Here is a 21,887-nt window from a genome sequence, read left to right on the forward strand (position 1 = left end):
AATCATTGTGTAATAAATAGTCCATTTTGAATATTTAATGTTCAACCGTAAATATTTAAATTTTAAAATTTTAATAGATAGTCCTCGCTTCGGTTATTGAAGGAATATCAATTCACGTTATGCATAGTTGCAAGCAAGCTATTATAATGAATGAGAAATGTTTACGAACTATTTGAACTGGTCAAAGGATGTTTAAATTTAAACATTCAAAAATCATAAAACTATTGACATCCAATGGAAGATTTCACTGGTCAGGGAGACTCGTTTTCTGATAATAATTGCATTAGAATGTCACCCTTCCTTTTCGGATTCCAGCTTAGATACCACTGTGTTTATCCATTGAATATGTGAAGATTATGTCTATCAGAAGGTGATTGAAACATAATCCACATCCTTTTGCCAATAGTTGTGACAGTTTTCTTATACAAACGATGTCGTCTTCACCCAAATAAGTGTAGAATGTCGAATGCAACGATCGATTCATATTTTATATATCAAAAAATATCAAACGATAATAACCAAAGATATATGGTAGATTAATTTTAGATAACATGACATACGCTAGTGATAAATTGTGACATGGATTTCTTATGTCAGTATTTATAGTTTATCTAGCTTATTGGTTAATGAACCTTCTTTTAACATTCCATATATCGTACAGCAGTAATAGTACATGATAGCTAGCGGTTTTCCCCCAAATAAATCTGATCTTTCTGCAAATAATTCCATTTGTTGTTGTACCTGCTTTTTGTTCTAACCGCGCAGTAGCCTATAGTAATTGCTTAGTTCGATTGCCCCCTTCCCAACCGAGATGGATATTTTATTGGCAAGATTATATGCTACCTGGCGGTATTTCACTAGTACCCACTTAACAGGTATATACCATTCTTGAAAGATTGAACAACAATTAATCTAATATGTTGACAAGTTTTGAGGCACCCATTTCCTTAGCGGAACCGTCGGTTTTGCTGGAGAACAACGATTATCAACAACAAACTGCCGGCCATTAGGCCTAGGCTGTCAGGGCATCAACGAATAACAACCTCAGTGTCAGTTTGTTCCCGGTGACAATCAATCAAGTATCAATACAAATCTATTTTATCGTCCTTAAGACTCAGCTAAATATCAATATATATATATCAATAATAATAATAATTTTAAATTTAGCGCCCTCTCTAACTATCTTCAGTAAAACTTAAAAGCACGTGATTGTTGACTTTTTTTTCGATAAAGAAGCAAATATTTGTATTTTTATCAGTAGATTCTAAAAACGATTTCTGTGTGTTCTGTGCCTATTTTGAACTAAAATAATTAAGGCCTAGCTAGTAATAATAGTTGATACTAAATATTATTTTACTTTTCCGTTACATAGTCTAGGCCTACTAGAATTCATTTGACAATCTTTGTAGTCATCAACAAAAATGAGCACGAATGTGATGCAATTAGGCGCACCGTCGTCTAATCGATCAATAGCACGATAGGTGAGCAAATTAGAAAGTGATATGGCTAGATTAGGATGAATATCTGACAACACAGATGGATACTTGATTGATTGATCGTCACTGTACTCGGCAAAAGTACGAGAAAAGACGACAAACACAGTAATGGAGGCCGAACGCATTTCCGGTAAACCAGAAACGCAAAGTTGACACATTAGTGTCTGGCATTTGAAGTTATATTTATTCATGCATTCCAGGATAATAGGAACAGAATTTTATCTAAAGCTATCAACGGATGATAGTTAAAAACAAATTGTCTGCACTCTTTCCTAATATTACACTGACACTGTTCTTATCAGTCTGGTAAATGAAGACTGTCCCATTAGAAATTATTTTGTTGACGTGAATCATTTTACAAATTGGTATAAAAATCATTTTCTTAAAAATAACTCGAATAAAACCTGTGAACTAATCATTGACTTCAGGAAGAAAAACAGATCAGACAGTTCACGAGCCTTTTAAATTAGGTGGTGAGCTGATTAAAGTTGATAGATGATAGAATGGACTGGTGTGTAGTAGTAATACACTTCGACTAGCCTATATAAAAAAGGCAACAACGGCTGTAGATGTTACGACAGCTTAGGCAATTTAATGTTAGCAAACACATTCTCCATATTATGTTTTTTTATTCTATGATTCTTAGTGTCTTTCGTGTTATTTGGGAGGTTAGTTACTCGCGAAAGTCAAGATAATGTTGGATAAGACCACCAAAAGTGCAGGGTGTATTATTGGAACTGATGTATCTGTACTTAATAAATATGATGCAGGTGTTCTCTCCGTGGTTAAACGTATTCTCTCTCAAACCGACCACCCTCTTTATAAAAAATACACTTTCCTCCCATCTAACATTCGTATCCGTCAACCTCGTACAATTAGTAAATGTCTTCCGTTCCTCGGTCGATTGCTACTTATAATAAACAAGATAATTTGCCTCTCATGAAGAGAACACCTGGATCATATAAATTTGAAATAATTATAATTGAATTTTTATAAACTTTGCAATTTGTATTTATAAATGTAAATATTGTATGCACTTCTCTATTGTTTCTATCATTTTAGGTGTATTTTTTTTATCACATGATGTCTGTATCATGTAAGTTTATTGTTAAGGAGATACATGTAAAACACATGTGATGTTGTATTACCAAATATAGATACAGTACCAAACACCTGGTGCTTTTCATCGATGAATTATGCGTTTATATTGGCTTATCACGTGACGAAAATAATTTTCGGAATTGAAATATAGAAACCGGACAGCATTTATTCTTTCTCCACGAATTTTATGTGAATTAAACAGTTTGTAAGAACTTATTATTTAAACTCTATTTTTAATTTTTTCTTTATAGGTTAACGTCAAAAAAAGATGATACAGTATCATTGATAAATTCTAACCCAGATAGCACATCGGATACATATACAAGTACTGACGTTTCAATGAAATATCACTGTGCATGTTGTAGTTGTGTTGCAAAACGTTATGTTCTTGCAATATTTACGTGCATTGGTTTAATGATTACTTTTGGTATTCGATGTAATCTGGGAGTGGCAATTATTGATATGACCAATAACAACACAGTTCATATAAAAGGAAAAGAAGAAATACACGTAAGAAAATTGATTTTTTTTTCTACTTTGAATAACCATTTAAATATATCACCTGTAACAGTTAAGGAGGAATGTAACATTGGAGGCCTATGATTATGCAACATTTCTAACGCGCCAATTTAAACATTACCAATAAAGGAAGTAGTAAACAAATTAAGATTTAAAAAGAAATTATTTTGAATTTATTAGTTTTAAATCAATTTAAATTGGATACAAAAGGTAAAACGTTCCAAATGTAAAGATGCCAGAGAAGAAAAGTCCGTTGTCAATATATTGTAAGCTTTTTCTCGGCTTGAAGAAGACATACATTTACAGACGAAAACATTGATTGGAAAACAAGCAAGAGAATATGAAAAACTATTAGTTGTTTTATCTAAAGTTTACCTAAAAAGTTGAGATATTCGGTAGTAAGTAGTAGGTAGTAATCTCTAGATTTCCTTCAAACGTAAGTTTCGCTGGTGCACATCGGTTGATTGTTGTTCGGTTTACAAACTCCCGGGCATGTGCTTAATGAAAATTTATCCTTTATGGAAAAGAATGGAATCCACAGAAATATGGTTTATTATAGAAGAATGATGATATTACTATGGTATACACACAACTAACGAACATGTTCTTCGGCTGGTGAGGACAGACAGAAGTTTAAGGCAAGAAAACGAGGAAGTAAAAAGTATAGGTTATTGCTTAGAAGAAAAACTGAAACATATAATTTTAACAGGGAAGAAGATCATTGAGACAAAAGAAATAAACGTTAATTTTTAATTTGATTTGATGGTATAACCTTTGACCCTATGTATCACAAATCGACCCAATAACTTACTAAGTCACATTAAACTAAACAAAACATTGTTTGAGCTTGTGGAAATAATTGAACAATTTGGATTCTTGAATAAGGCATTCTTAATACTTTATATACAAAGTTATTTTTATGGAAATTGATTGAAAAACAATTTTATTCTTCTTTATCATTATTTATGAACTAAGGATTACAATATATTAAATTTATACTTCAACATTGATTTATCATCGCCTGTCTGAATGCCAAACCTTGAATATGCAAAAGATTTAAGAATTGTTATTCAAGCCTATCTTTTACTCTTCATGTTCGCATGAGCGAGTTGACGTAGACAAACTAACGTTTTACACATTATCATACGCAAATAGTTAAGTCACTTTACATTGATGCGAATATGCAAAAACATAAAGTTAGGCCTACATAATGAATTCGAAATAAATTTAAAATCCATTAAAGTAGTATTCTACTGTAGGTTTATAGCTGAAATTATCAGTTTTCCAATTTTGCTAATTATACTCATGTAAGTAATATCATAATTATTCACATGGATTTTCAAGGCTTTTGGTCATACATCGTAATAAAGTATTAACTGTGATTAAATGCTAAATTGATATTTAATGAACATCTCTTTTATCTGTTTTCGAGTATTGTTTTATAAACATGCATGAAGGCCGGAAGCATTGTATCCGATATCCACTAATTATACTAAATCAAAATAGGACATACTACTAATGTATTTAATACCAGTATGATAGAAAATAGAGAGGATAGGAAGATTGTCTTTGTGTCAACAAGGAAATTGTTGTTTTGTGACCATGTAATAAATGCCTATGTGTATTACATGTCTGAATTTGTAGGTATTATTTTAAAGTAGATTATGTACTATGTTTCCTAATAGAGCTTCTTCAAATGCCTTTTCACCCACAATGCAAGTGTTAAATTAGAATCGAAACTATTATGATTACATTTTTGATTGACCGTCCATAAAAGCAGATAATGTATAAAGGTTTTATATACGTGGATTGAATAATAAATACTATAGTAATTTGATAACAACTGAAATCCATCAGTTAATGATTGTGATCTATCATATCTAGTTAAACTACGTCCATACAAATCAGAAAATAAAATTGAAGTTTTGAATGTGACTAAGTACTATTTCCCATTTTTTTATCACTATACACAATAAAAATACTATCCAACAAATACCAAAACAACGTGAGGCAAGTCATCGTGATTCTATATGTTTAGAATGTATTAGTAGACCCTATTTTTAAAATACATAATATCTACAGAATTCGAGGTGTAATATGTAATGATGAAGCCCTCTTCTAGCAATTTCAATTTTCTTCTGTAATATGCCATTCTCGTCCAGATTGCCGTATTTGTGTATTTGATGATCTCATCTCTCCATCTTCTCTTTTGTCTCCCGATCCCCCTTTTACCATTTCTTGGTTGCCACTCTCTGAGCCGTTTGTTGCATCTATAATCTTGAGTTCTTGTCCGAGTACGGTAATAAATCCAATGTCAAGAAAATAAATTTAAATTCTTTATTGTAACTATGCAAAAGTATATACTTTGCATATTGCTAAAATGATAATGACCAAAGACTGATTTCAGTACTGCACAGCTGCAAATGTAATCATGGAAATAAACAATCTCATTTTTTAGCTCCATGATTTAATTGTTAAATAATCGTTTTATTTTAAAACACTAAAGGCCTATGTATTGTTAAGAATTAATAAGAATTAAATAAATAAGGCGAGAAGTAATTATTTGGAGGAAGGTAGGGTCTTGACCTTGGACCTTGAACAGCAGTGTGGGTTTCTTCACACCCCATCCACACTAAAATTCCCGAGCTGCGGACTTGAGTAGTAAATTATTTACACTGACCAACACATGGTTTATGGTAAGTTTACGATGAAAAAACTTGATGAAGAAACATTTTTTTAATTGAATTGTAAATATTTCAGCAGAAAGGTTATTTTTAAGGAATTAGTACGGTACGAACAACTAGAGTTTATTCTTGAGGAGCTGCCAGGTGCTATTTTTAACGTGTCATTCACTGACGAACTCATCCATCCATCAGATATTGATTAGAGCATGGTTGAACTCATTTCATGATTTAATAAATGGATTCGTTACGCTATTTCTTTCAATCATCGGGTTTAATGACATGTTTTGTGGCCAATTACATATTGATATATTCTTGCAAACAGATATTAATTTTGAATACAAAACAACATTTGATTATGTATTCTAATCTAAGCAGCTCAAATACTTTACTCGTTCACTAGTGACTAACATTTATTAGGTATCTTTATTAAAAGAAATGATTTGATCATCATTTAGAAATTACGAGAGAAATAAATTAACATAAATAACCTATTATTTTTGTTTTAAAGAAATGCACATTTATAAAAGAATGAACCTAAAATGAAATATGAATCATAATTTAACAAACCATCAATGATTATAACATCTACGTGACCATACAGTGATATGATATATGTTGATATACCACAGTAATAGTTTATCTATACCAAATTGAAATTCTAGTGGCTGATTTTTACACATTGGTTATGAAATTCTAAAGAGGAAGTAAATAAATAAAAAAATAAGAAGGTTGGATAGTGTATACGAATAGTAAATGTATCATATCTGAATTATGTAAATGAATGCATTCTTATGTAAATGAATGCATAGATTGTTGGGAAAGCACTCTTGGTATTAAAGCATTTTATATTTCTAATTTGTACATTGAGATTATTCTATTACTATATTTTCACTATAAAATATACGATGTCATTTTTTTTTCAGTATCAAAAATTCTTCTGGGGTCCTAAGGTTGTTGGACTACTACACCTGTCATTCTTCTTAGGTTATATATTAACACAAATTCCAGGTGGTTACCTGGCCGCAAGATTTCCAGCAAACAGGTAAAGTAATATTGTGTGTATTGAGGCTTTTCGGATGCTAACTAATAATCATCTTAGACATATAGTTACCATGGATATTGTCCATTATTACTTTTTTCCTTGTTACATACACTTACTGCTAGTAGATACAAATGCAAATAAAGTGGCGAATAATTGACCATCAGTTGAAATAAATGATGGCTCACTAACAATGGAGTGTTCTATTTTTTTTCTTTGTAGAGTGTTTTGCATCGCTATCTTCAGTACATCCATTCTTAATATGTGTATTCCGTTTGCGTGTAATGTCCACTATTCACTCGTTATTTTCATACGAATCTTACAGGGGTTGGTGGAGGTAAGTCATGTGTCATTGTTACTTGCTATGATCTTGTGAGTTTTTTGCCTTATCATTCTCAAAACATCAACTGCGGATGACAAAGACACGAAATACAACTTTTTATTCATAAATAAAGTTTCCAGTTTAACTAAAAAGATCAACTAAAAATAACTTGAATAACTTCAAGTTGGCAATAGTGGGTGGGTATTCGGCTGGGCTGACTTGAGCTAGCTCTGATCAGCCTCCTTATGCGATCAGTAAGTAACTACGAGGTGTTTGCGATGCGAGTGATCAGTCGAATACGTCTAATGTGATTATAATGATAAAGTAGCCATTATGAGTATTATATAATTATGGTTGTGGAGATTATTAATATTAAGGTGGCGGTAGTTCGTGGTGTTGTGGTGTAGGCGCTTACAAGTGATAATTGTGTACTTTCTGGTGGTGGAGTATACTATAAAGGTGGCAAGTAGTAGGCCTACTTGATAATGTCGTAGTTGCTCTTATAAGTTATATATAATAATGGTAGTATCGTGGAAGGATGTTGCACGTTATTGTACCAGTTGTAATAGTAGATTGTCATGGTAGGTGCGGCAAAACATGGCGGAAGATTAATTTTAGAAAATATCTGCTGAATTTAAAAAAAATTAATCTTAAATCTTTACAAATGATTGATAGAGCAAATTTATGAAATATTGACAATCTTCGCGTATTTAAACTTACCAGACTCCTATTGCAATCTCAATAAATGTATTCACGACAGCTCCCAATTGTTTTGATGTGCTGTAAGAGGTAAAGAGAAAATGTGCACAAAATAAGTAGACTAGAACAATTGTTTATTTAAATATCGATTACTAATATGCATATGCAAGGGCTATGTTAGAACTTGTTCACTAGCAAGTCATTCATACACCTTTATTACTACACCTGTTATGTTGATGTTGAAATACAAAATAGTCAAAGACATTATGCGGAGATATTATAACAGACAGATATTGAGTTTTATATTGTGTTTATAACACATTTTATTACAAGTTATTTTAACATGCCAAAGAATATACATTCATGCGGATAGAAATAAATAAATATTAATAAACAACTCAAAACTACATACATTGAGACTGGGATTCCCAATACTGGTTGGGTGTAGCTGATTTTCCCATAAATGTCTGATCCCAAATCCCTTCCGTAGTGTACGTAGTTGATATATCCCAACACACACATAAGACATTATTGTTGCATATCCAGAGCCAATCTGATTGCACTGAAAGAATAACACAGAATGTATTATTAACCCGATGGAAAAAAAGAGCTTTAAATCTCTGAACTTCAAGCTGAAATGAACATGAAGTTCAGAATGTCTTCAGTAGTGTGTGTGTGTGTGTGTGTTTTCTTGTTAGTGGTTAATAAAGTGTGTTACGTTTAGTAGGTTTACCGGTAATGGATTAGGCCTACGTTAGTGGATGATTTTTGTTACATTAGTGGTTAGATTGCGGTAGGGAATGATTTTTGTTCATTGATTTGTGTTACGTTAGTGGTTAATAGATTGCGTTACTGGTTGATTTGTGTTACGTTAGTGGTTAATAGATTGCGTTACTGGTTGATTTGTGTTACGTTAGTGGTTAATAGATTGCGTTACTGGTTGATTTGTGTTACGTTAGTGGTTAATAGATTGCGTTACTGGTTGATTTGTGTTACGTTAGTGGTTAATATATTGCGTTACTGGTTGATTGTGTTACGTTAGTGGTTAATAGATTGCGTTACTGGTTGATTTGTGTTACGTTAGTGGTTAATAGATTGCGTTACTGGTTGATTTGTGTTACGTTAGTGGTTAATAGAATGTGTTACTGGTTGATTTGTGTTACGTTAGTGGTTAATAGATTGCGTTACTGGTTGATTTGTGTTACGTTAGTGGTTAATAGATTGCGTTACTGGTTGATTTGTGTTACGTTAGTGGTTAATAGATTGCGTTACTGGTTGATTTATGTTACGTTAGTGGTTAATAGATTGCGTTACTGGTTGATTTGTGTTACGTTAGTGGTTAATAGATTGCGTTACTGGTTGATTTGTGTTACGTTAGTGGTTAATAGATTGCGTTACTGGTTGATTTGTGTTACGTTAATGGTTAATAGATTGCGTTACTGGTTGATTTGTGTTACGTTAGTGGTTAATAGATTGCGTTACTGGTTGAATTGTGTTACGTTAGTGGTTAATAGATTGCGTTACTGGTTGATTTGTGTTACGTTAGTAGTTAATAGAATGTGTTACTGGTTGATTTGTGTTACGTTAGTGGTTAATAGATTGCGTTACTGGTTGATTTGTGTTACGTTAGTGGTTAATAGATTGCGTTACTGGTTGATTTGTGTTACGTTAGTGGTTAATAGATTGCGTTACTGGTTGATTTGTGTTACGTTAGTGGTTAATAGATTGCGTTACTGGTTGATTTGTGTTACGTTAGTGGTTAATAGATTGCGTTACTGGTTGATTTGTGTTACGTTAGTGGTTAATAGATTGCGTTACTGGTTGATTTGTGTTACGTTAGTGGTTAATAGATTGCGTTACTGGTTGATTTGTGTTACGTTAGTGGTTAATAGATTGCGTTACTGGTTGATTTGTGTTACGTTAGTGGTTAATATATTGTGTTACTGGTTGATTTATGTTACGTTAGTGGTTAATATATTGCGTTACCGGTTGATTTGTGTTACGTTAGTGGTTAATATATTGCGTTACTGGTTGATTTGTGTTACGTTAGTTTTTGCGTTAGTAGTTGATTGATTGGTACATTAGTGTTGATTTTGGTTAACTTAGTGGTTATAATCTCACATTAGTGTTTGACTGTTAAGCTGTTGGATAATACAGGTCGTCCTTTACTGACTTCATCCTAATGAATCGTTCCCTTTGAATTATTGGTTATGAATGTTATCATTCATCCAGGTAGAACATAAAATGAACAGTTAAATCTTATCAACTGTTTCAACAAACAAGTAAGTCCAGTTGATAAGATTAATTTTTCATCTTTTGAATTATTATTACAATGTGATAGATATTAATGTATTTATTGTTGTGTTATATGACAATGATTCTTACAATGATTCTTTAAATTTATGTTATATTAAATTTTATAACTTTCATAATATTTTTTATAATAAATCAGCAAGAACTTTATTATAATTGCTGCATTTAAAAAACCCAATAATTGTCAATCTGCACGAACCTAATGATAGAAATTTAATGGAATATTATTTACTTATTTTAAATTAATAATCTATTATATTCTATAAATGTCAGTGATATTAATACTTGCAAAACAACCTGGGGTATGCAAATAGACGGCGCACATGCACTAATCTTAAAACATTTAGTCACTTAGAGAATGATAGACTTCAAAGAATCATTCTTTAAATGCCTCGTAACAGCTTCATTATCTATTTGCATAGTGAATTAAATAGACACAATAACCCCTAGGGGCAATCTTTATGGTTATAGTTACCGTGATTGTCAAGATTACATATAAAGCGTGTCGTTAAATTGATCATTACAGGCAGTCTGCAGTAGCAAACCACATTTAAACAAGACCAATAAACTACACATTATGACCATCAATGCAGTGATATTATTCTACTAATTGCGACAAGTACAATATATATTAAATTCTTCTCTTGACAATCTCCTTTAACCTAACTTGTTTTTTAATATTTCGTCTGATGTATAGACCTGCAAACTTCAGATGAAATTAACAGTAACGTGAATCGCTTCAAGTCTGCTTGTCTGCTCTTTTAATGTGATTCAAAGTAATTCAGAGAACAAAGTCAACATCTTATAAGATCTAAACTTTGCATCACGTTTTAAAGTATTTTGAATAAGTATCACCATACTTGCTAAGCATGTAGGCCTAACATCATCGAATTTTGAAATAGGTAATCTAAGTAGCCAATCTGACAGCCGGTGAATGCGCGCGCTATGTTACCACGGGTTACATAGCCATGTTACATCAAGTTTGACTAATGACAAAATATGAAGAAATTTAGTTTCAAGCAATAGAAGGACGATCAACTTGTCTATCATCAAAACTCTCACCAAAAAGAAGATCATAACAAAACAAAGCTTTGATTTGTTATTGTATCTTTTTACAATCTGGATTACTAATAGTGATCTATTTCAAATCCTTTTCCATTACAGCTCTATTCATGTCACGTGATACGCTGATGGAAAGCATTGCGTTATGATTCATCGTTTCATAAATGCAAAGATAGTGTTTGATGAATGCAATCGGTAGGGATGTTAACCACGCGTCACTTCGTTCGTGTTTGTTGACATATACTAACCGAGTGTTACCATCACGTGATCCACGTAATAAATAATAAATAATGCTTGCAGATTTGCATCATAAATTAGTATGATAATTTATATGATATTTATGAAGTTATATAATAACAAATAAAGAATCTTTTAATCTCATTTAAGCCATAATGTTTCGTTCCAGTTCCAAGGGCGGATCCAGCGGGTAGCGCTTGGGGTTCTCCACTTTTGACATTATATAACACCTAAATAGATTCCTGTCATTTAATTGGACGATTGTGGGTCACGCAGATTTCAATAGACGATACTATTAAACGATTGTGTGATAGTAATTTGTTTTTCATATTTTTGTTGTACGAAAAAAAATTCTTCTAGGCCTATAGGGCCCTAATACCAAAAAAATCTGCGTGAAATCTATAGCACCGCCTCCACACGACGCGATATCCCCTCTAAAAACAAGATCAGAACAATGGCGATCTCCGGTTAGGCTAAGCAATCTAGAATTTTATGTGAAACAAATTTAAGGTCGCATATTATCAAAATTTGAGCAACACACCTCTGTCTTAACAACACAAAAACACCTAATGCTAGAGAGTTGAGAATTACAAAACAAAAAGAAAACTTGTTCATTCCAACCAGGATATTAAAAATAGCATCTCCCACAAAAACAACCTAAAATATTATTTGCACCAATAATATATATATTTATATTTGCCCTAATGCCATACTTCCGGTCATTTTTTCGTAAAATATTTCATTTGAAGAAATATAAATATATAGCGTTGGTGTAAAATTATATTTTAGGCTGTTTTTGTGTAAGATGTTTTTCATTTTGTATGTTTTGTATATGGATGTACTATCCGAAGTATAGCAAATGAATGAATACATCAACTCTCTCTGACTAGTGGTTTTTAGTCGCGTGGACGCGACTCTATAGTTCACTTTGTCGGTCGGTCTGTCTGTCTGTCTGTCTGTCTGTCGGTCTGTCTGTCGGTCTGTCTGTCGGTCCGGTATCACTATGCGTTTTATCGCTTTCTGACCTTATCTTGATATCAGTTTAATCTAGCTAAGTCAATTTTTCACAGTATATTCCTTATGGCCAGGAATCGATGTGGTTATGTTTTCACGGTGCGCAATAAAAAATTACGCGGTGTACGCACGATGTAACGAAATCACGTTTGTAATCATATCTTCACAACCATGAATCACAATTAACTAAAATTTGGTACTCATAAATTTCAGGGCATAAATCATCATATGGCAATACAATTACGTGCGCAGCGTAGCGCATGTAACGCATGCGTACGCGCGCTTAAAATTGTCAAAATTTATTTTCGATGAAATAAGAGTACGTTTCAGGCAATTTTAAGCGTTTACAAAATTGCCATGAGTGCGCAGATTTTTGCGCGTTAAATGTTATTGCGCACTCTTTTTGCCCGATTTTTGTTTTCTTGACTTACTTTTCAACTCGAAATTACGTTATACGAGCACGTCAAAAGTGACAGGCTACGCACGTGGAAATTAAAAAAATATAAATGTTTTTAAACATTTCAACATTTTTAAACATGTTCAGTAATTTCGGTCAGTTGGTAGGTTGGTCGGTCGGTCGGTAAACACTAATGAGCACGCGACTGCAGCCATCTATATGGCCTTGTTCTGTTATAATTCAGAATCTGTTTCTTCCAATATTAAATATTGAATAATTCGAATGGAGTGACATACCAGCTGGCAATAGACGAAAATTATGCACAATATTGTTGTGAAATTTTTTAGAGATTCAGTAGAATCCCCTCTTGTGGACACTTCTATTAAGGGGACACTTCTCGTGAAATGAAACTAGGGGAATATAATGTTTTAAAGCCAACCCATATTTATAATTTGAGGGACTCCGATCGACCAATTGTTGTAACAGTGACACGTGTTTAGAAATACACTAGAGTCTCTTCTTTGGGAAACACTTATTATGGTAAATATAAGACTATAGCCAACCCCTATTCAGTTTTTGGGTACCGAAAGGTGTCCCCCTTAATATATATAGAAACCTACCCTAACATTAACATAATACAGTCTCGCTAAAACAATGTGTGCAGATGAACCCCTTAAAGTAAATAGTGTTTCTTTTTGTATACGTTAGAAGTATTTTGAATTCGCGATTTAGTATGCATAGGCCTATATTTCGTTTTCTTTTAGTAAATTGCATTGATGCTTAACTTCAAACAGTGTGGTTCTCTACTTCTACTACCACGCGGCCCTCTGTGGCCCTCTCCCCGGCCCCGATGTGGCGCGTGTGAAGCGCATACCGCGTGTGCGTTATCTAGCGCGTTCATGGTAATAATCTTCTGTTATAGTGACCAACCATGGAGATCAACCTCAGATACAAACCAAACTTGACTCGGTAAGTACTGCTTAAAAATATCTCTGTAAATATTTGATTTGTTGTCATACAATATATACATTATTTATTTAATCATAGTTCACAATTAAAAGTATTAATTTAGATTATATAAACACACATTTCATTCCGAAAATGTTGCCACATCCTTAGGCAAACAGCGGAAAAGAAAATAAGGCCAAACTCTAGGCCAAGAGGTATAACTCCCCATGCTCTAGGCCTAGTCCTTGGACGTCGTGGTCCTCTTGCAGAGGTCTCTTTGTCTTTTGATATTAGGTAATAGTACTGTAGGCCTACTATAAATATTAACGAACAAATAAAATGTTTTCAATTCGTAATAAATTATATTTGTTTAATTACATTTCAGAAATATACTAATAATATTTTACGAATAGTTTACTTGAAAAACGGTAAGAACACTACATTTATTTTGAGTTCATTTAACCGTCGAAAACTTGACCAGTAGGACTATTGTTTATTGAACATTTTTTAAAAATTAAAGTATTTTTTATTTTGTGTTCTTTATAGATCATGCCCGGACGGATAACACGTCTATTTAAACGTAACCGTACTGTTACTAAAATAGGTCAAAAAAGGTTTGTACGCTGTATTATTATTTCATATGATATATATTATAAATATCTCTATAAATATCTCATTTCTATAGCGCTTTTTTTTTTGACGAGCACACATCATTCAAATGCGCTACACACAATAGATATTTTATTTAATTGCTTTTCTCTTTTTATTATTAGGCACTCTATCTTCTCGAAGTTATTCGACAAATACTTCAAGTGTTGTTTCACTTTCAAAAGACATGAGAATGCCGAGAATGTTGACCATCAGCCAACTCCATCCAGTAAAGTGTGGATAAGACTTCCATCCCATGCCCGTGTGATTCTGTTGAAGATCATTTACGGTATTGTCATTGATCCTCTTCGACCAGATGCCATCACTTGCTCGGACCCAGAGATTGGTGTCAGGCTTCAGGAATACGCAAGAGTACTCCTTGTGCTGGAAAACAGTTGTGTTGAGGTCAATGATGCTGAAGCAGAGGTCATTGACAGTGACGTGGAATCAGAGTACATGGCAGCAGTGAATCTCATCAGAAGTCTCTTTTCGATGGATAGGATTCATTGTTTACCAGCCTTGAAGGAAGCCTCTGATGTCAAAGGTCAATTTGCTGACACGGTTTCAAGACTTAAAGTTGGTAGCATCCACTCAAGAGTTGTCCAGAAGACTCGTTTTAACTCTGGTGTCGACAACATATTGATGTCACCATTGTTCACCAGTTTAGCAACATGTTATCAAGGTCTTACTGGATTTTTTGGCATCACTGAATCTTTCAAATTAGTACTTGCTGGATTCAATTCAATGACCAAATCAATTGAGGTATCGTGCATTCTGTCAATTTTTAATTAATCTTTCAGTATTTATAATATATATGTATTGTCCAAGAATCTTAGGTCGTTGAATATTAACATACGTTTTATTTATTTTTGCAGCCTTGTAATGATGTTATTAGAGTGACTTCAAACACTCTCATTGCACCAATGACACCGATTCAACTAGCTATTAAACCCATGGAAGCTGAGGTATATTATTATATACCCATAATTCATATTATATAAAATACAGATAGAACACCAGTGCAGAAATGTGTCCCTTTAATATGGGTGCCCCTAATTAGTGGTTGTAGTGACCATAGTATTGAAACATTATATTGGCCATCTAATCGTTTCTATCTAAACGTCTCCCTTTATTAGAGCCGGAGTTTTACTGCAGTATTTGTGTACATCAGTATTCGACAATACAGTATTGTTAATACAACTTTTTCTTTCCTCCTAAAGGCACTTGCTCTAACACAACAACCAGTATTGGCCACATCGTCTCAGCTTTTCAGTTCATTTGAAAAACAACCCGTCAAATTCACGTTGCCTTGTGAGCTCTTGAAGCTCGAAAAACTCTTGCCAAAGGACGTTCCAGAAATATCTATGGACAACTTGTACCCAGTGGTCACCATGAACAACCCGGTAATTGTCTTTTTAATTGTGTTACAATATTTCCAAAACAATCATTGCAAGATTATAACATAGCGAATTTATTGTTATTTAATACACAAATATCTAAAAACTACCATAAAATAGATCAATATCATTCAAGTTAAAAGTATTAAATTATTAGTAGTGGAGCTGTAGCTTGGTGGTTATCGTCCTTGCATTCCAATTCCAAGGTCCAGTGTTCAATCCTGACCAGGTGCCAGGGTTGTAGCTCATGACTTTTCAAACTCTCAACACTCCCTAAGCCTCAAATGAAACTTAGAACTTATAAAATAGTTTATCCATCCTGTAATCGGCGTGTTAATCGCTGTTGGATGCGTATGAAATAAAAATAAATTATGAGATAATCTATGAAAATTAATAATTTATAGATTAAACTTGGAAAGGGCACATATGGTGAAGTGTTCCTAAATCGGTTGAATCATCCTGATGGCCCTCTTGTTGCCACCAAATCCTGCTTCCTCTCAGAAAACAAAAAAGAGCAATTTATAGAAAAGTTTGAAATTGAGATTGAAGCTCGTGTCCTGAAGTTCCTGTCAAGAAGAAGCAGACTTTTTCCATACGTGTACGGAATCTGCAATGCCACTCCTGTCGAACTCAGAAGCAGGATCATTATGGAATACGTTGGACATCCAACACAGTATTTATCAGTCACGCTCCTTAAAGCCATCAAATACAAGAACCCTCGGCTTACTCTTCGCGATGGACTGCATCTTGCACTCGATATGGCAGAAGGCATTCATATACTGCAAAACCACGGCTTCATTCATAACGACATCGCCAGCAGGAATATGCTTCTTTACCACGATGGTAACCGCTGGTCGGTAAAGATCACAGACTTTGGTTCCATCTGCCATGTGGATGCTGCTTACGATTACTTTAAAATTAACGAAACTCTTGCAGAGGAACGCAAAGAACTCATGGCAGCTCATAGAGGATACGCACCAGAACTCTTTTATCCGAATTCACCGCCGACATTTAAATGTGACATTTATAGCCTCGGAAATGTGTTTCTGGACATGGGACTAAGTCTAAATATGGTACCTCTGTGTAAACTCGGCAGGAAGTGTACACGTATAATTCCAGAGCAAAGACCGACCATTTACTACCTTGTCGACAAGCTCAAGAAGAAAACCAAATCTCGTGTTTCTCAATGGTTTAATATCTGATTTGTTAAACTGATGCAGACTTCATTCATCAACCTTACTATTGTGCAATGTTACAATTTAATTATACCAATTTATCAATCAATAAATGCAATAAATATATGATATATTTTTTAATGCCGTTTTTATGTTTACTTTTTATTTTAATTCCTTTTATTTAATTATAGAAAAATATATATTTGAATGTGTCACTTCTTTGGTTTCAATATCCCGATTAAGGGACCGTATGACATTCTCGATATCCACATGGAGCAGAAACTATGGCGCGCCAAGTTGCAATTTATTACAATTTGAAATAAAGATATGTTAGTTTTTAGTGGCGTGGGCGCGACTCTATAGTTCATTATGTCGGTCGGTCTGTCGGTCTGTCGGTCTGTCTGGTATCACTATGCGTTTTATCGCTTTTCTGTACTTTTTGAATTGTTTTGATGTACAGAAAAGTTTTAAAGTACATAACTTTTTGAAAGTTCATTTTTTTCTGAGAGCACGCGACTTATGGCTGTTGGCCTTGTTAGATATAGTAACCCTGTAATTTCACTTTAATTTGCATATTTAAGCTAATTTGCATATCATCAGGATGAGTGACAGAGTTATGATGCTCAGATTTTGTGACCATTTAAAAAAGAAATCTGTGTTTGCCAAGGTTGCAATTTTGCTCTGTTCAATTACGATGAAATTGCTAAATTACATGCTGATGCAGGCTCGTAACATAAAGAGACCAATCAAATATGCGGTCCATAGGCTAGAGACATTTAAGTAAAACTTTAGCGGACGTAGAAAGCTAAAATAACACCAACTTGATTGTTGTTATAGTATTTATAGTTATTAGCCACTTCTATAGAGAAAAGAATTTACACATGGAAATACACGGTCCATAGTGCTAGGCCCAGATGCATTTGCAAAAGGTACAACTTCAGCATTTAACATTCCCATTACATTTAAAGTAAAGTAAATGTATCTGTAGGCACAAATAATTTCATGAAATGAAATTATTTGTACCATCGCACTCACAAACATTAATTATTTGTTACAAACCTGGTTCCGCCCCTGACGGTGGTTTGTTTTAAAATCATATTTCAAAAGTTCAAATTAAACCGGCAATTATATATATTGATAATTGTCGCTATTTTACCACTAGGGAAGCGGAATATCACAGATACCTATTGGCGCCCTCTGCACTGAGTTATATTAATATGACTGATAATTGCTTTCTTTCATTATGTAGGCACCGGGCCTAATAATAATGCATTTTATTGTCATAGATCACGCATTCGGTCGCCTCTATATACTATATTTATAAATATTTATATTTACTTTTTGCCAATAATTGTAATATTATTAAAGATATCTTGGTTTATTTATTAGCGCCGATATACATCTTCAGATCAATGAAATAATTACAACCTCCTTCAGTGTGTCAATAAGAGTACCCTGTATTATACATTTTTTGTAGGTATAATTAATTCTGAACAAAGCATATCTTTATAAGGAAGTGTCGTCACATGTACACAGGTTGTAGTTATCTTTCATAAATATTAAAACATATTATTTTTTGCTTTGTTAGTTATTCACCACTCTGAATAGTTGAAAACAGAAAACCCTTATCCAATCACCTCGTCTCTATTTGAATGCAGTGCAAAAAAGCACAATACACATACACTAAAATATCAGTACAGTGAATAAAAATTAACATACAGTAGGCCTAATTATCACTAGTTTATTGGTGTAACTTTTATAACCATCACCAACTATTTTAAAAATGTAAATCAATCGCCCTCTATTCAGATAGCAGACTCGAAATGACATGTGTGACAAAATTGCATCAATGGTCATCTAAACCTCCTCCTCCTGTTAATATATCTATTATTTTGCTGTATTCTAGAGAAAAACAGGAGCGTTAACTGTCGTTAACAATGAACAGTATCCATCAAAATAACTGGGAAAGTTAAGTAAACAGTAAGTAATAAGTAACAAAATAAGCAATATGCCTGCAATTTGTTTTTGTTTTTATTGGCAGGGCGTAGAATATCCATCAATTCATGGTATGTGGAGTAAATGGGCACCGCCGCTTGAGAGGAGTATGCTTGCAACAATTGCATTTGCAGGTACGTAATGTTTTCTGTTATACTATAGGCCTGTATCTAATAACTCCAACAAACATACCATACTAAAAAACTAGTTTATTTCATTGAAATTTATATATAATAACGGAAATACAAAGAATATAAATGTCACTGATCATACTAGAAGCTAATCTGTGTTAGTTTGACCCGGACAAATATAAATACAATATTATAGTTCCGTATAAATTAAACGTTTTAATGACATTTCCGTAAAATATCATTAGTTTGAATATGATCTCATATGTAATTAATAGGCCTATGTTTGTAAAAAAAAACTTCAACCGATTAAGTTAGTCAGTCAAGTACTGTTACACCTGTACATTTTATATGTTTTTGACCCCAAATATATCGTATTTAACAAATTCACATTATATACCTCAAGACTGAAAATAAATCAATACACTGCAATAAATGTTTTTATTACTTTTTTAATAAAAAACAATATTCACGGCCAGGGAAAATAACAAAATGTATTCATATCATCATGTCTTTTTCACTGTGAGGTATTAATTTAATGATTGTATCTTCTCGCAGTTATATCAGAATTGCTTTTAAGACAACGCTAATTAAATTTTAACATATGAGGGTATTCCTATCATACAGTTACGTGTATCAAGACAAGATACCGTAGGAGTTTCAGAAGTACGAAATCAGTTTTCTCCTAAGATTTATAAACCATCTACACTTTTAATGATACTCGACAAAAAAAGTGCCTTTTAACTTTGATTTTTAACTCTCCAATTCATTGGTCTATGTTATTTAATAGCGTCTAGTTAAATATCCATGCTAATAAACTCATAAAGATAATGGTTATAAAGATAGTGATTATAATGATGGATCAGCTTGACAAATGATTCGACAATTCAGTAAGCCGTAACTCCCGATCTTTAAATTCAAATATACGATTCAATTTTCGCGATCACATCTGTCGGCAGACACAAGGCAGTATATAATGTATTGTGTCACATTAGCCCAAAACACAAATGGATTTTTAAGCATAACACACCTAATTATAGAGTTTTCAATGCCATTACTCGGAGACGTGCTTTTAACCGAATCCTACAATACTAATTATTTTAATAATCACGTTGGATATATTATAAAACTTTCGATTAGCTAAATCAAATAATGTACGGTACTGTCAGAAGAAAATACGAAAGGAATGCATTCAAACGAATTCACTATACTTAATGATACATACCGAACGGTAACAACTGTTAATTTTCACGTCAAAAGCTCAAAGTTTCTGTTTAATAAGTTCAAATAACTTTAGGATATAGGTTTAATAATAGTGATAGTCAGGCTAATTTATTCAAGTCTCATTCCAGAACTAATGTGTCACAAGTGTTTTAAAACGAACTTAGTTTGAGACTAGACTACTGTTTTCCTGATGTTATATTCAAATTAATAGTTGTATTGTTGCAGTAGTACTTGATTTGGGAACGTAACTAAACCGAGCCATTAGCTCAGTTGTCTAGATGGACCCGGAGGTGTTGGATTCGAGCTTTTCATAAACTTCTGAATTTATTCAGAAGTATTCAATTTATCTCTCCCTACTAAAAAAATAAAACCAGTTACTTTGAAGTAGTAACACTTATCGTAGCCTTGAAACCCTTCATAAAGATAGTAGAATCAACATTCGCAATACCATGTTTTATATTATGGTTTATTATACTAAATCCAAAAAAAATTACCGAAAAAATGTGGATATCAATGGAGATAATAAATAAATAGATGAAATAAGCAAAACGCTGAATTAAAACGATAAAGTAAACAGCCAGTGTATATTGCATTACTTCAATATCAATCATGAAATATTATGTGATATTTAAGAACTTATTCCGTTTAAGGAAGATGTCAATATTTCATATGAAATTCCATATAAAAATGTCTCGTGAAATGTTTAATTGAATGCTTACTCTATTTGTCATTAGATATTTATAAGAACTATTTCATAAACTTTATTGCCATCTATTTTTTATATATCGTAGGATGTTTTAAAAATGTTATTTGTAATCAATATTGAATGTGTTCCATTAAAGATTGCAAGGTGAGTGTGAGGAATATGTCAATCTGCTCCATTCGATTTATCATACTACGATTATCGTAGTTTTCGATTGGTATTAGATACTTCATAACAAAGAGGAAGTGAATTAGTTGGAAAGAGCCTGAGCACAAGTGTGCGTTGCGACTGGCGAAGATTTATAAAAGGGTGAAGTATTTGAATCGCCAGCCGTGCAAAATGCGATTGGTGTGTGACACCACCAATCAGACGGTTTCTTTTCTCAACCAACCGTAAACTCAAAGTTCACTACAGGAGGGAACACAGACGAACAATCGCACATAATACATAGCAATTGCTCTAAACTACTAATAATGTTACGAAACATACGAAAATTATTGTTAGAGTTACTCAAATGTCCTAAAGCAAAATAATGCATTTTATTTATTCTACTAATGAAACAATTTCAGAGACATTTTCTCTGCTAAAAGAAGGGAAGTGGGGTTTCTTCTAAGACGATGACAAGGAACCCTAACATTAAATACATCTTTAATAACTTTGTTTTCAGTTTAAAAAAAAAACAAAAAAAACACCATATATACACAACTTACATAATACTATACATTACATACACAATAACCAAATGTGAATATGTAAAAAAAATATATAAGCGGTCAGATTTCAGGC

The 21,887-nt window shown here is 33.0% G+C and overlaps 1 protein-coding gene and 1 long non-coding RNA gene across 2 annotated transcripts in view; one reads left to right on the forward strand and one right to left on the reverse strand.

Moving 5' to 3' along the window:
- The window catches only part of LOC144849194 (vesicular glutamate transporter 1-like), a 55,037-nt gene that overhangs the window by 20,575 nt on the left and 12,575 nt on the right, over positions 1-21,887 (forward strand). Inside the window, exons 2-5 of the mRNA XM_078706235.1 lie at positions 2,849-3,107; positions 6,724-6,842; positions 7,062-7,176; positions 19,093-19,180. Of these exons, the coding sequence (XP_078562361.1) occupies positions 2,849-3,107; positions 6,724-6,842; positions 7,062-7,176; positions 19,093-19,180 (581 nt within the window). The remainder of the gene's footprint in view (positions 1-2,848; positions 3,108-6,723; positions 6,843-7,061; positions 7,177-19,092; positions 19,181-21,887) is intronic.
- On the reverse strand, positions 5,931-8,631 carry LOC144849227 (uncharacterized). The gene is made up of 4 exons (XR_013613958.1): positions 8,594-8,631; positions 8,273-8,422; positions 7,882-7,941; positions 5,931-7,246 (listed from the first exon to the last, which is right to left on the reverse strand). It is a non-coding gene; the product is annotated as an uncharacterized LOC144849227 (long non-coding RNA).

The sequence above is a fragment of the Antedon bifida genome, chromosome 7, assembly GCF_963402885.1.
Source record: "Antedon bifida chromosome 7, ecAntBifi1.1, whole genome shotgun sequence".
Classification (NCBI taxonomy): Eukaryota; Metazoa; Echinodermata; class Crinoidea; order Comatulida; family Antedonidae; genus Antedon; species Antedon bifida.